Source organism: Necator americanus, chromosome III (genome assembly GCF_031761385.1).
Source record: "Necator americanus strain Aroian chromosome III, whole genome shotgun sequence".
Classification (NCBI taxonomy): domain Eukaryota; kingdom Metazoa; phylum Nematoda; class Chromadorea; order Rhabditida; family Ancylostomatidae; genus Necator; species Necator americanus.
In genome coordinates this window covers 10,196,381-10,211,349 of record NC_087373.1, presented here as the reverse complement: position 1 = coordinate 10,211,349, position 14,969 = coordinate 10,196,381, and the positions used below count along the sequence as shown (strand labels likewise).

At 39.9% G+C, this 14,969-nt stretch overlaps 2 protein-coding genes across 4 annotated transcripts; both read right to left on the bottom strand.

The window, feature by feature from the left end:
• Positions 1-1,101: 1,101 nt before the first annotated feature.
• Positions 1,102-14,722, bottom strand: RB195_009161 (uncharacterized protein; the record flags this gene model as incomplete). Of its 3 annotated transcripts, XM_064196016.1 has the most annotated exons (9): positions 1,102-1,197; positions 5,186-5,344; positions 5,759-5,870; positions 5,947-6,041; positions 12,124-12,163; positions 12,720-12,849; positions 13,688-13,782; positions 14,478-14,553; positions 14,632-14,722. In XM_064196016.1, 9 exons carry the CDS (start codon positions 14,720-14,722, stop codon positions 1,102-1,104), a joined length of 894 nt encoding a protein of 297 aa, XP_064047160.1. The 3 variants fall into 3 exon arrangements, with proteins under 3 accessions (XP_064047160.1, XP_064047162.1, XP_013296292.1); XM_064196015.1 differs by lacking the exons at positions 12,124-12,163; positions 12,720-12,849; positions 13,688-13,782; positions 14,478-14,553; positions 14,632-14,722 and adding an exon at positions 6,669-6,746; XM_013440838.2 differs by lacking the exons at positions 1,102-1,197; positions 5,186-5,344; positions 5,759-5,870; ... (1 more) ...; positions 12,124-12,163; positions 12,720-12,849 and having other exon boundaries at positions 13,641-13,782.
• RB195_009162 (uncharacterized protein) lies at positions 9,273-10,006 on the bottom strand (the record flags this gene model as incomplete). Its single annotated transcript, XM_064196017.1, has 3 exons — positions 9,273-9,357; positions 9,415-9,554; positions 9,989-10,006. The coding sequence occupies 3 exons, from the start codon at positions 10,004-10,006 to the stop codon at positions 9,273-9,275; spliced, it is 243 nt and encodes an 80-aa protein (XP_064047161.1).
• Positions 14,723-14,969: the final 247 nt, after the last annotated feature.

The following is a 14,969-nucleotide window of genomic DNA, read 5'->3' as shown; positions in this document are numbered from 1 at the left end:
TCCAATGCCCCTTTTCCAGAATTCCTCCTCAGATTCTAATTTAAATTAAAAAGCATCGTTTATAGGATGACACATTATTTTGGTATGGACTGTGTCCAAAGAATTTGTGCCAGGTTTATCCTTTTCTTTGTGTGACTTGTCAGCAGGTAGCTCACACTTTTGTCCTATAGTCATTTCAGGCACATGCATATGCACCACTTATAAAAATAAGTCTAGAAGAATCAAGTCAAAACTACACATTATCCTTTCTACGCCTATTTCTAAGGACATGTAACGGGAATTCATCCATGAACGTGCAAACTTTACAACCGGATGACCGCGACGCATCGGCCGCAGCGCAAGCTCTGACTCTGCTCCGCCCACTCTCCGTCTCTCCACGCTTCGACCCAATTAGAGCAACAGGGCGGAGCTAGGTTAAGGAGGATCCTATAGCGCAAATGACTACTGTGGATCATCCGAAGAAGCACAATGGGACATAACATGAGGACCACTAACTTTGCCCGGGCACTGAGTATTACACTGTAGGTGACTATAATATGTATATGGAATGAACTGCGCAGGAGGATGTTATGAGTATTTTTGTACTGTGTACATTACTTTTACCGTACATTACTACATTTTTTTACTGCGGGTTTTGCACTTCTTTATATCCAGAGTACCTTCGTCTACCCAAGTTCCTTGTAACCTCAGAGAGAAAAGAAAGACAGTACAAAACACATGTGTACAGTACACTGCAGTAAACATTATTTATTTTGATACGTACTCTTAAATAATCGTAACAAAGATAGAATGCTTGAAAACCCGATAACTAACAACAGAAATGAGGTCATGAAGTTCTCATTTTCCTACATATTCTGATTTTTAAAGGCAAGAAATTGTTTGACTGAGTACTCTTTTTTTACAGTGTAGACATGGTTGATAATGCTGAACGAATAAGATCTATGATGGAGATCTACAGTAATGCTGCCTAACATTGTGCGATTAAATGAGAGAAAAAAAATTGATACAAATTTGTTGTGCCTTAAGAAATAGATAAGTGTTTTACAGTGCGGATCTGAACTGGGGAGGTCCATCAGCTACTCTTTTCACAGAAACGAATTGTCATTGAAAAAGGCTCGCATCGATACGAACAGGTTGTGAGCAGATCAGATGCTTGAACGCGCTAACGTCGACGCCCGCCAAATCGTCCGGGAACACCTGGAAAAGCATTAGAATAAGCAAAGAGAAACATTTTTTCACAGGTAAAAGATGATTAAAGAAAATCCAGTCTAGAATTCCCATCGACACAACGTTGTGGTCAAAGTCAAGAAGGACTTTAATTTATCCATTGAATTCCAACCTATGTGTAGTCGGGTCAAAACGACATGAACCACGAGTGTAGTTGTGGTGCATTTGCGTAGGAAACGGCGCGGTGGAGGCAGCACTTGGAACCGAGGTGGGACCGTCGCAAACTGCAGCGATTGGTGGTGCCAACAAGGATTTCGCCGCGCTTCTAGCCGCCACACTTCACCGGAACGCGTCGGGAGAAGTCGTCCTACGCAATTGCGTACGTGCTTCATGTCGTTTCGACCCTACGATACGTCCTCTCACTTCACGGCATTCAGTGGCGTGAAAGGAATTCCCCTTGTGAATAAGAAAATTTTCGTTCCTTTTTCAGAACCTCACTGAAACGATTTTAACACAAAAAGAGGTTTCCTTCCTGTACACGGAAAGTGCCTTACAGTCGAGTCGAAACGACATGAAGTACGGTGCAGTTGCGTAAATTGCCGAGCTCGACGCAGCGCGTCGCGGTGGAGATGGTGGTTGGAATCGAGGTGGAATCATCGCAAACTACTAGCAAAAGTCCCTACTTGATCATAACCGTTACGCTCCACCGCGCCGCTTCGAGCGCAGCCGCTTACGCAACTGCACGGCACTTCATGTCGTTTTGATCCTACTGCAATCCAGGTAACATGAATCATCTGCAAATTTCTTTATCAACGTAACATTTCAGGAACCGATTTTTCGAGGTTCCTCTGAGCTCATCGCTATACTCGTGGATTCTAGCGTGAAACTACGTGAAGGCTAAACTACTAGAAGATAAACTTCGGCATTGTCAAAGTAGAAGGATGTTTTAAAGCTCGAATTTTTCCTCGTTTTCATTTTCATTTGAAACGTTGTTCTCAAAAAAGTCCACACAAGTTCACGCAGAGGGCAACACGATCTAATCTGAACTCATCATGCACTTTTCGCTTTTCGCTCCAATGATCACGGTCTTACACGGAAGAAGAAATTAATCAACACTCGATACTACTCGCCGCGTTAACTTCCTCCTAAACAGGGGGGAATCACACGAGATTTTACAACCCAGTCGCTAGCCGATCTATGAAAGCGATTCCAGTTGTCGCGCACTCGTTCACCTTCAACGACAAAATGTTCGCAGCCAAATTGTTGTTGTTGTTATTGTTGACGACTATACATACTATCGGAGGGGGATTGTAAACATCGGTGAGATATCGTCGCACATTTTGCCTAACGTCGCGCTTCTCGACGAACACATGCGCTACTCTCAAGGTTACCTGGCCGTACCATGCGCGCAGCCTACAGCTGATTCTACGGCAGAAAAACGAGTGCTACGAAAAAAAAACGACGACCAATGTGTTTGATCGCCGGCCAAGGCTAACACAAAGCAACACTGCAGTGTGCCGAAGTAGGAAAAAAACGCTTGGAACATAGCCAAACAATACTTTTCTCACCTAGTTCATTTTCTGGAAAATTACTTCTTTTTTCTAGAAAATTCATGCTGTTTTTGATTTCAAAATTTACACTATTATATCTTTTAAGTTATTCTATATGACACATGTGCTACAATATCACCAGATGATTGCTCGTTCAATAGTTTAAGTTATTCTTTACGAGTTATTTTACCCCTCCTTGGGTGTTCACCGATACGTGATTGGTCAAAAATCGGGTCTCAGCAAGAAATCATTCGTTTTTTTTTGTTTACTGAGTTTCCCGCCAGATTGCCAATAACAGCAAATCTGTCGATAATTACAAATACATCGCTGGGTTACCGCGATCCCTTTCCCTTTTATCGGTACTTGATTTAGTAAGTGTCGAAAATTTTCAACAAAAATAAGTGCCTTTGAATTATGCGCCAAGTACGATGTTTTTCTGGAAATATTTCCTTATCATTGCGGGGGACCTAAGTTTGGGACAAAACGTCATGAAGCTTTGTCTAGTTGCTAGTTGTAAACGGCTGTGCTCGTAGCGGCGCTGTGGAGTTAGTGGTTGGAATCGTGGTGGGACCTTGGCGAAGTACATCGATCGGAGGTGTTAGCAAGGTTCCCCCGATGATCCTAACCGCTACGCTTCAACAAACCGTTTCGAGCGGAACCGCTTACGCAACTGCACAGTGCTTCAGATGACCGAACTATACACCCAGAAGGTTTCTGTCGCAATTGCGGACTCACGAGTAAGCGAGGACCTTTAAACACCTGGAGTCTGAAATGGGGGATTCCTCATAAATTACGTACATGTATTCCTGGGCATAGTTTCTCCTACTTCCTTTTTTTTTGCTTTTTGGACGTATTTCCGAGATCGTCACTTTTCGCTTTTCATTTGCGGTGAAGGCAGCAGAATCGCTAATTAGCGAACCGTAAAAACTGACTGTTTCACTGCAAATGCGAGCCTTAGTTTAAAGGCATCACCCCACGAATCTGAGGTGATGCAGATTTCAGGTGGAATATTCTTATAAGGGATAGTAGATTATGAAGAGGAGGGTGATTCCGTCCATTTCTTCCTAATTGCCGTAAAAAACGGCCCGGAAGATGCGGCGCCGCACAATACTGGCGCGCTCCAATCGAACTCCTTGTAGAAAAAAGTGCGCCAGAACGCCTGAAGCCGTATCTTCCGGACCGTTTTTTACGGCAATTGGGAAGAAATGGACGGAATCACTCTACTCCCTATAATCTACTACGCCGTATACGAATACTCCACCTGAAATCCGTACCACCTCACATTTGTGGAGTGATGCCTTTAAGTGTTAGGGGCGAAATTCTGGGACTTTCCCCCGGATGTTTAACTAAAAACGTCGGGAGTTCATATTTTTATAAATTGTTCTGTGGACTCGGATCATAAAGGATCACCCAAAGCGATGAAGTGACAGTCGCCCCAATATCGATAGTTCACCCTCTGAAAGGGCCTTAAAGCAGAGAACGAGGACGACAAGCGGATCCTCGTTATCGGTCATGTCGATGATGCCCTGTTTCGAACCTCTTACTTAGTTTCCAAGTAGGTTAGGTAAACAAAGTACGTCCTAGATGTACTCATGAGCATGAGAAAAAAAAGTTCTCGGACGGTCGGGTTTCTCGGACGCACCCAAGAAGGATGAATGAAAAAATGATCGTTCATTGAACGGAGAGAAAAAGAAGATCGTTGAAATTTAAAACGTTCCAGAGCGTGTGTGGAGCGCCAAACGTCAAAAGGATGAGATTTCAAAACTTGCAATTTCTTTCCAGTCTTAAATTGGAACAAAACCTATCTTTGGTACCTTGATGATAGTAAAAGTACTTTTCACTTTATTCGATGTCGTTAGGCATTAAGAGCTATGTGATTTGTAACTTGTTGTAATGTTCATAATATTGAGCACAGTAGAGTACAATGAGCGAGCAGAGGAGATTAATCATTCAACCATTGGCTTTGGAGACGCCACCGTAGTTCGCTACAGGACCCATAAACGACGCTTTTGGAACAAAGATAATGTTTGGTTCAACAATGTTCTTCGTTCTATTTTTGTGGTTTTTGTTGAAATTCTACATATTGTTGAGTGAGTCCTGAGGAAAGTGTAGTAGGGTGAGGGGCACTCACTAGCGTCGTTATTTCTCGACACCCTAAATTACTTTTTTCTCCTAGTAACTTGAGCTTACATGTCATAGATCCTCTAACGCTTAGGACTTGGGGCCCCGATTCATCTAATTACTTCGAGAAATAGGGGCGCCACTGAGTGCCCCCTTATCCACCCGTTTTCATTTTACTCTAAGTCCTATCTAGTTCGAATTTACTTTACTTTTTTTCTCTCCTTTTGATTTTGGTTACATCACGTTTCCTTCGTGTGTTACAACCGTCAAATAAATGGTACTTCTAATTACGTCGTGCATACTTCGCGTATTAGTGGATTATTCTTAATCATTTTTTGCAATCATACCTCATTATTATAGGTTGCAGATGGCGGAAGATGATACATGTAACTGCATCTGTACTGTGGCATCCCAGCACTCAATTGCGGTTTGATCTCAACCTTCTCGTCCGGTTCGTCCACTCTTTGTTCGAGTTCCATTACTTGTGAGACATAGTCAACGAGCATCTGAAACACTTCCTCATTCGAAATTTTCAGCTGTTTCCCATCAAACTCAAAAAAAAAATTCTCTTTTGTTCATGTGTCACTGAGGTGAAATTGTTTCACGCTAACCACAACCATCGCATAACTGGTATCTTTTCTTTCGCAAGTGCCGAGAAAAAAACCGGTTTTCGCAGCGAAAAAAAGCGGTACCATCCAGTGCCATTCACGTAGCTGCTACTCATAAAATGTTGACCAGTGTTGACCGAAAAGATTTCAAAGAAAAGCGATTTTCTTGGAGAAGTTTTCAGAAAGTGATGCGAAAAAAACAAAGAAGTGTAATAAATCGGTAAGAGTCATGTCCTTATCAGTTACTTCCTTGCTTATCTTGATTCAATAGTTTTATTTTTCCAATTTTTTAGGGGAAGAGTTCGTACTCACCCTGAATGCATTCCTTTCCGAGCTTATTGACGGGACAAAGCGACGGAGTCTCTCGAAGATTTGTATGTCTCGTGAAGTTCGAATTGCTGGGTGAGGTGAGTCAGGGAGTGAACTAAATATACTTGTATTAATTTACGTATGTATACCTTTTTCTAATACCATCCTCATATTATTTTACTCGTTCTTACCTTACTGAACTTGGGCTTGGTTGTGAGCAATCAGAGGAACAAGTTGATCCACCACTAAGGCGTCTGGTTCGATAGGGATGGTGACGAGTGGAGGGCTTAAGAAGTTGTTAGTAGTTAGAAGTTCTAAAGTTGATTAAAGATTTTGTGAAAGACATTTTAATGACGTTAAAGAAACGTTTTCCAAAAAATGCGTGCTAATCAAATTTTGAACTCCCGGTCCATAGTTTTTCGTGACTGAAAACCTTTGAGATAAAACAAATTGTTGATTAAAGGACATTAACTCTCATGTGGAAATCCTATTCCGTCACAATATTCGTGAAGACCGTCTTTGTGGTTTTGAAGATTTTGTTTTGTTTTTGGGCTGTTTTCAACTCATCTGTGGAGATGCGAGCTTTCTTTTTCAAGAAAACGGTAGCTGTCATATAAAGACTCATGAAAAGATGTAAGATATCCATGAAATGTCAAATTTGTTTGAGAAGAGGCAAAACGTCCCATTTTTTAAAACTCTTCAAACCCATCGCAAAAATTTGTGAATGTTTGATTTATTCCAACACTGAAGCAGAGGAGGTAAATAACTTTAGGACTCCATAGGTGGAAGGGTTCGCCTACCTACTTCTTGTTACATCAGTTTAAAAAAGAGTTGCGAAAAAAAATTGCTTTGTGATCACTCATGCATAGGAATGAATTGTTACTGTAGGTAACTTTGGCAGTTAGCCGCTTACCTTATCCCAATCAAGAATCAGTCGGGTTCTCTCTCGAATCACGGCTCCAGAGGTCGGAGATCTCTGCGATTTCTGCATTTCGTTGCGTTAAGGTGCGCTAAGATGATACGTTGTGAAATCCGCGACTTCGTGGACAAGACGAAGACGATCCAATACGTTACGGCGGAACGAAAGCGTGTGCCGCTGCCAAATTTAGGGAGTAGGTGTGGTGTATGTGCAGAAGAGTGATGTTGGCTGGACGGTAACGCGAAAGATATTCGCTGTGCCAGGAAGCACCGGCCTCCTCGTCGGCATCGTCAGCGCACCTCTATCGCTCAGAGAACACTTTCCACGCCAACGTACTGATTCCTCTCGTCGTCACATGATTTCTCGCCGTTGATCGTCGGTTTTCCACCATACTATCTAGTTTTTACGCTCACCATCCACCACCTCTCAAGGCCATACCCAATACCCGAAAAACGCGCGGAGCTGTGTGGTGTATGTCCCCGGCAAAGCTGTATTTCAAGAAGAACAGGATCGTTCATGCAAAATTATCATATGCAATAACGAACGTACGCGGTAGCCGACTGATACGAGATGATACCCGAGTTGAGGAATGCGGCTTCGGGAGCAAAGTGCACGCTACCATCCTTTCGCCAGCAGCCATTCGGAGGCGCTATAACACGGTGGTCCACCGTAATACTCCGTGAAAGCCGCATAGAAAGGAGCGAGCAAACAGACGCGAATAGTAAGAAACAAATAATCGTGTTAGTAGTAAGATTCTGATCCTATTAATAACGAGAATATCAATTGGATTAGAAGACCTCATTTTGTGAAGGAGTTGTGTCTAGCAATTACAACTACATAGGTAGTTGTGATAATGACTACGAATGACTATGACCATAGGATAATCCATATCCTAGCGAATCAAAATCCTCGGCCAGACTGTTAAAATTTCTTCACAAATTGGCCAAAAGAAGCAAAAAAGTAGACTGACCATTTCTTCCGTTGAACGATTCTGTACTGAGTTCGTTAATGAAAGTTTGGAAACAATGACTTTACTCTCTCGATAAATGGATACCCGAAAAACTTCGAACGGATACGACATGATGGGGAAAAAAATCTGAGGAACTGTTCTCGTTCTCGTTAGTTGTCGAGGAACGGACTAAGGTTTGATGAAAGCAATTAACCTACTATTTTAGTTTTAATTTTATATTTCTAGTTGTTGTTTTAGAAACTCTATTTAATAATGGAGATTTCGCACTACTTTCACTTCACGCCCCTGGATTTTCTACTCATCGTTCAACGTTTAATTGAAACGTTTTCATCAACTCTCTTCGTTGCTTCACGCTCTTCATTGGTTTTTTTTAATGGAAATTCATTTATATACTTTTCTTCTTGATTTTTTTTCTAAGATTAGATACACCTATGAAACCTTAAAATTACACCGTTTTTCGACTTCTTAAATTTCTTAGATGATATTTCTAGTTATATAAGCTCAGAAATAATCGAAACTAGTCTGCACTGTTCTAAAATTAATGCTCAAATAGTAGTTCATTGTAGATACATAGTGATGAGAAGAAAAAACCTAGAAAGTTTAACTTCTGTTTTATATTCAACAAGGCTCTCGGAATCCATTCAAAATTTCAAACTAGGGATTCAGGGTAAAATGCTCCATATAATTTAATTAGTACTATAACATTGTACTATTAGTTTAATCATATTTCACCATTTTATTGTTACTCGATATTTTACTTATCATTTATTACGTATTGCATCACTTACGTCATTTATTTTTATCATGTAACTTAGTATTCTTTTTAAAATATTATTTGAATCTAGTTCATCATGTTTTAGTTGTTATATTTATTAGTGTTTGAAACTAGGATAAGTCACGAATTCCGCAACAATACATAAATAATCCGCTAATTACTACACAAAATCAATCACTACAATAAGCATATAATTAGAAACCAATACCCAATACCTACGTCTTCCCGGCTGCTCCTTTTTCATAGCCATAATTATAGCCAGTCATTCTATTGTCGCTGCACGATTAGGTAATTCGCAGCAAATGTGTTGTTCTCGTTTTTTTTTGCTGAAGGTCATTCGAGGTGCTCTCACTGGTTCCGCCAATAGAACTCGAAAAGGAACCATCTTCGTATTTAAAGCTGTGTTCAGTTGTTATTCAAAAAAAGGTGTAGGACCTAACGGAGACCTCGCTTAAAGAAATTATGTGATCATTCACATTCAGAGACGAAGCGTCTAAGAAAATATTCGATACTAGGTTCTTTCCACAAGTAGTATTCATTTTTAAGGTTTAAAATGTAGTTTTCAAGATGGCACCGAAAAATCGTCTACAATGCCAGGCTTTAGTGTACGCAACGAGACAACTCATTACATCCATTGATGTGCTGAAATATAAATAAAATAATAATGAGATAAAATGAATTTCATAAAGAATTTAAATTGTTACTTTGTGATGTAATTTTCGTAGTAGTAAATTTTGCGAGCTTTCATGTTATAACTGTAAGGGTGTAAAGAGTTGTGTCGTCGGATAAACTGAGGCTTGTGATTCCTGAACTTGTAGATGGTGTTCTGCGTTTTCGCTTTCATTCTTGGAAACTACTCGTGTCGCTGGAAGAATCCAACACAAAAACTTCTTAGTGTGTGGTCATTGAAAAAGGAAGTTGCGTACGGAAGTTTTGTTCTGCAAAAATAATAAAAAAAAATTCCGAAATCCGAATCTGAATGAAGATTTTCCTACTTATAAGAACTGGTCGAATCCCTGATTTCTACTGAGACAACTCTGCAGATTTGTTGAAAGATCCAGAAAACTAGTTCGTTCGTGGTCATGTGCCCGTATTCGTAATTGTCGGCAGCGAAGATTTCATTTTGAACGTGGTACTAAAAGTGAGTAATTGTACATATAGTTAAACTTTACGGACATCCGTCCTTTCCGTTCCTTTCCTCTCTAATCAAAACAAAGACTGGATCACATTATTTTGCAATGCAATGACAATAGGAGAAGTTTATTATGAGAAAAAGGGACGGAAACGAACAGAGCATGAGGCTTGTTTTCACCACATCACCTTTAAAAATTTGATGAATTGAACTTTCAGTCCACTTACTAAACTTCTAAGTTATCTTTCGGGAAATTCTATGTGTGGATTAATTAACTAATAAGTGGCGTATAATTAATATGTGTACAATTATTGAAGCCAGAGAGATGTTTTGAATCTAATCTCTTTTTTTTGTTGGAAGTGGCGATGGCTTTAAAAAATTTAGAGCTAGAAAAGATTTTCGGCCCGTTTAAACAAGACTTAGACAAAACAAAATACCTTTTGAAGGTCTTGCATGGTGTACTTGGAACAATATCGAGGGTTGGCGAGGAGAGAGGAGGAGTTTGATGGGATATGCATGGCTTCAAAGACCTCGAACCATTTTCAGGCTTTTCAAAAAGACGAATTTGTCGAAACGTCAGGCCAATAAAAAAGTTTCACCTAAACCTCGTTGGCATAACAAGAAAACATAAATACACTCTCAAATGCCGAGGTTTCCAGAAAAGAGGACTTGGAGATTGTTGGAAAACAAAAATAGATATGGATGGTTAGAAAGCTCTATGAATGAATATCTCAAGATATTTAAAATGAAAAGCCGAAAAGATCCAAACTTTTTAAAATTCAGTCATCCGAATCTTCAAAATTACTTTCCACCCAATCTTTGCGAGAGGGAGGAGGGAAGTCTCTGTTCTCCTTTCCCCTCTCATTTCACCGTAACTGTTATTACGTGATCATGGAAGTATCGTGGAAGCCTGTCAGAAATATCTATCGATCCAAAAATTCAGAGCAAATACAGGCAGAATCGGAAAGTTTAATGGCTGTTTGATTCATTGTGTAAATTTCTAAAGTGACGATATAAAGGATTTTGAGAATCATTTGTTGAACAATTTTTTTCAAGACAAGTAGCCGCATACCCCTTAAGTAACCACACGGAAGCAACACAGAAGGTTTATTTGCCATTCTACTCTTAACACCCGGCAATATTTCATTACAACAACCGTAGTATTTAAGTAAGCGGAGTAGCCCAGTTAGCGTGTAATGATTTCCGATATCGGAGATAATTTTCTGAACTGCGTAAGAACTCACGCACAAATCATGACTGCTAAACTCACGAGTATTAACTTTATGTATACTTCACAAAACCGATAAAATCTTTATGTTAATTAATCCGCTTGGGATGCACCAACGCGTTCGACTTGAATTCAGTATCGTCTGAGTTTTATGGACGCGTTTGCAGCCTATACAATCACTCGCGTGGCCCAACCGATGTATAAACTTCTCTCCTTACGCTTACAAAAGTCTTGCGTATGTACCACTTGAACAACATACTGTACTGTTTGTTACGACATTCGTTCGGTATGACGGTGGAGCAGCGAAACAAAATATCTGTATTTTTTACCTCTAAAAAATCAGTTTTATCCCTTTTTTTTTGGGAGAAACATGCCTTTAAAAGCAAAGTAACGTTGTTTCATAAGTTATAGTTCGTATTTATGATTCAAACGCTTTAGTAAGGGTAAAGTAAATAAGGAAAGTGACCATAACGTTTAGTACAGTCGGTTCAAAACCACATGGAGCTCAGTGCAGTTACGAAAGTGGATCTACTCGAAGTAGGGCGGTGGAGCTAGCGCTCGGCATCGACGTGGATCATCGCGAAATGCAGCGTTGCGTGGTATGGTGGTAAAGGTCCCTCCCCGCAGCCACATATACAAGAAACTGTTGTTGCAGGGCCCAACAAGTATTATATTCGCGATCAGTGCCATAAATAACCTTGTACGGCAAATTTGATAAGATTCTTGAAGATACGGCCCATAAACTTTGACACTGTAACTGTATTCAGGTAGTAAAACAATAGAAAATAGACAATTATAGTTAGCAACATGCCAGACAACCTTGAAATGTTCCAGGGATACTTTTGAGATTTTGGGAACTGCCATAACGAATTATGTTCTCTCCTGTTCATTGATCTAGTCTGGTCCTTATCGGAGAGATGAGCTGGGACGGTGAGAGTTTCGTCGCTTACGGTACTCAGAATTCCAAACGAGTACACCTGACAAATGGCTGTATAGACACATTGTATAACACAGAAGACTAGGGAACACTATTGTGGATCACTATTGTGGTCTCCATAACCCTTCTCACCATTGTTTCCTACTGAATTGGTAAGACCTTAATATTATTTGAATGAACCTATACGCCTTATAAGTGCGTGAAGAGTGTGATGATCTTCTTCTGAGCTATTAGTCCAAAAAAGTTAAGATGGTTGGCCAAAAGTTACATAAATCATTCAGACAAAAAAAAAACAAAAGTTGAGACGTAGTTTACGGAAAACAGTATAGCATTCCCTTATCTCTTAATGTCTTGTTCATTCCCGGTTTTATTTGCCACGACAAAATCGATGATTTCGTCCAACCAACCAGTTGACAATGAATCCCTAACGAGTCCTCGAGACGATCTCTTCAAATCCACTCACTTTCTAGCGAATCCATTAGCGCCCAGCGCGAACTTTCTCCAGGGTAACAAACCGTGAAATGAGAGATCTAAACAACCATGAGATACTACGAAGGCTCTCATAGCCTTCATTATCCTTTGGATAACTATAGAGGTATACAAGGTTAACTATGAGTTAGTAACTACAAAGTACGTACTACACTTAAATGATCTATCAAGTTCCTATCCTATGGATATGGATAATATTTTATTTCAGAAGGTAGATCAAAGCATAATACTCCTATGGATAATATTTTATTTCAGAAGGTAGATCAAAGCAAAAAAACCGGAGAGAAACTAGATTCCATACAACGACGATAGAGAATTAGATCCTTGAACTTAGAGGATAATCTGAAAAGTACTAAAAGAGAACAACTAAAATAACTAACTATCCTGAGGCTACTAAAAAGAGCACTATCCTAGAAATTGAACCCGTAAGAGAAAAACGAACGATTCCGCACATTTTGGTCAGCTGCAGCTAAAACCCTTCTCGGATTGGATTTCGATTTCTTGGGAATCCCACCCAAGAGCAGCATCTTCGAAAGATTTTTCTTTCAAAGGCAGCATACCAAGAAACTGACTAATTTGGGACCTTTCTGCGAAAAGACCAGAGACGTAGATCACGAACATGAGCGGGATCAAGCTCAATTCCCCTTAAATATCCTGAAAAACAGCATGGGAAACGGTCCTGTCGGCATAATTTTTCCACGAATCTAACAACATCTAACAACGGTATCACGTATGCGAGCGAATGAACGGTCAATCATTGGGTCACTGTACCTGAATTGAGCGTGATCACGACATAGTCGTGATCTGCGTCTCTAACCCCAATACTTTCGTGACATCGTTGATTTCTTTGTACGTTGCCTTTAAAAAAAGTCTACCATCCATTTTTCTTTCAGCATTCATCATTGCTTTTTGGAAGAAGTTGACGAGATGACGTCATTAATCTCTATCATGTAGACTCATACTTTTACTTTATTCTGGTATTTCACTATTTCATTTTATATTAAACCGATCGCAAAGAACACATAACAAACAAGAAACTAAACGAGAACAAAGTTCCACGACTGGCACTAAAACAAAAAATGATTCCTGAGACACAACCATTTATACTTCTCTAAAGAATAAAGAGTTCTATCATATCGTAGCTTCCGGATAAAATATTTCCTAAGGTACATTCGTTTCCTTAACCACTAACAAACAACACATATAACAACAATGCTATTATTTCAGTGATCTTTAACCATCGATACAGATTTAATGATAGATGAGCGCTGCGTAAGAGTGAAATCATGACGACGACGCAGAGATAACATCTTTAGATTCTGCGGCGCTAACCATTGGTTTAGTCAAAAATCGTAAACCGCAAAGCGCTATTTGTTATGGGATTCAACATTTAAAAACATCCTTCAGTGCCTAAACACAGTAAAGTTCCTAACAATCATATCCGACATCCATCTGATGTTCGTGTTAGATCAGGCATAACACCATCGTCCTTTAATTTCTTCAGCACAGGTGTCCAGTACTCTTCCGGCAAATTGCGTAATTCAACGATGCGTTTCGAGTACCGGGGATTGTTATCTCTGAAAAAAAAACCCAATTTTCGGAATGCCTATCGCTAACGTTCTCGAATGAGCGTGATGATCATTGATTTTTTCGACAAATTTTCAAAAATGCCATTGTTTCGCAAAACGGTTTATGTTTATGTCAATAGAAACAAATCGGCGTTAATCAATCTGTAAAGGATGCACCATGTTCACTTCAATTCAGAATCTTTAAAGCTTACGGACGCGTAACTAGCCTGTACAGTGACTTGGGTGGCTGGTCAAATGTATCAAATCACTGTTTTTAACCTCGCAGTCGAGTCTGGAACCAATTTATAGACCCCGGAAAGATGAAAACCTTAGTTGGCATTAGGATCTAATCGAAAAACTTCAAAGCTGCGCGGTGGAGCTAGCTGTTGGGACCGAGAGAGACCCCGCCTCTGCAGTGGAACCAGCGAAGATCCCATTTCGATCGTAACTACTGGTTCCACTGCGCCACTTTGAACGCTACCGCTTACGCAACTCCAGACTCAAATGCATGATAACTCAATGTTATTATCCTTCCAGACTAGTCTGGTATCAATTTATCGACAAAAAAAGAATGAAAAGTTTGGTTGGAGTGCCGCCGTACTCTCCGTTGCAAAGATTCATTGATGACTTCTTACCACAACAGCCACTTTCTGTGGGATTTAACGCCATTAGGTCATAGCTACATAGCTACCGGCACTACATACCTTCGCCAAATGCGTTCCTTCTTTGTACATTGCCAAACAGCTTCATCCCAGTAAGAACACTGACCAAAGAGTTTACCTGTGAAACAATAAAATTCTTACATCTTTCTCATAATGGAAAACTTTCGAACTAGATTTTCCAACGAAATTAACCTACCTATAGTTTTCTCTTCATTACATCTTTTGAGAAGTTCGATAAGAAAATTACATTCTCTAGTGTGCAAATGAGGGGAGAGATCCGGCAACATTTATAGGAATACCTCGACTAAACAAAACAAAACAACAGTATTTTCGTTTTTTGAGAGATTCTCTCGGATGATAATGTCACCGGTAAGCAATACTATCGGAGTTTCCCTGGCTGCAAATAGAAAACAATGACGCTAAAAATTTATTCATATATATTCTTCCTTCAAGATAAGCGAAATACTTTTCATGTATAATATGCAGGAATTTTAACTGAATAACAGGGGCATGCTTGCAAATATTGCATTTGAT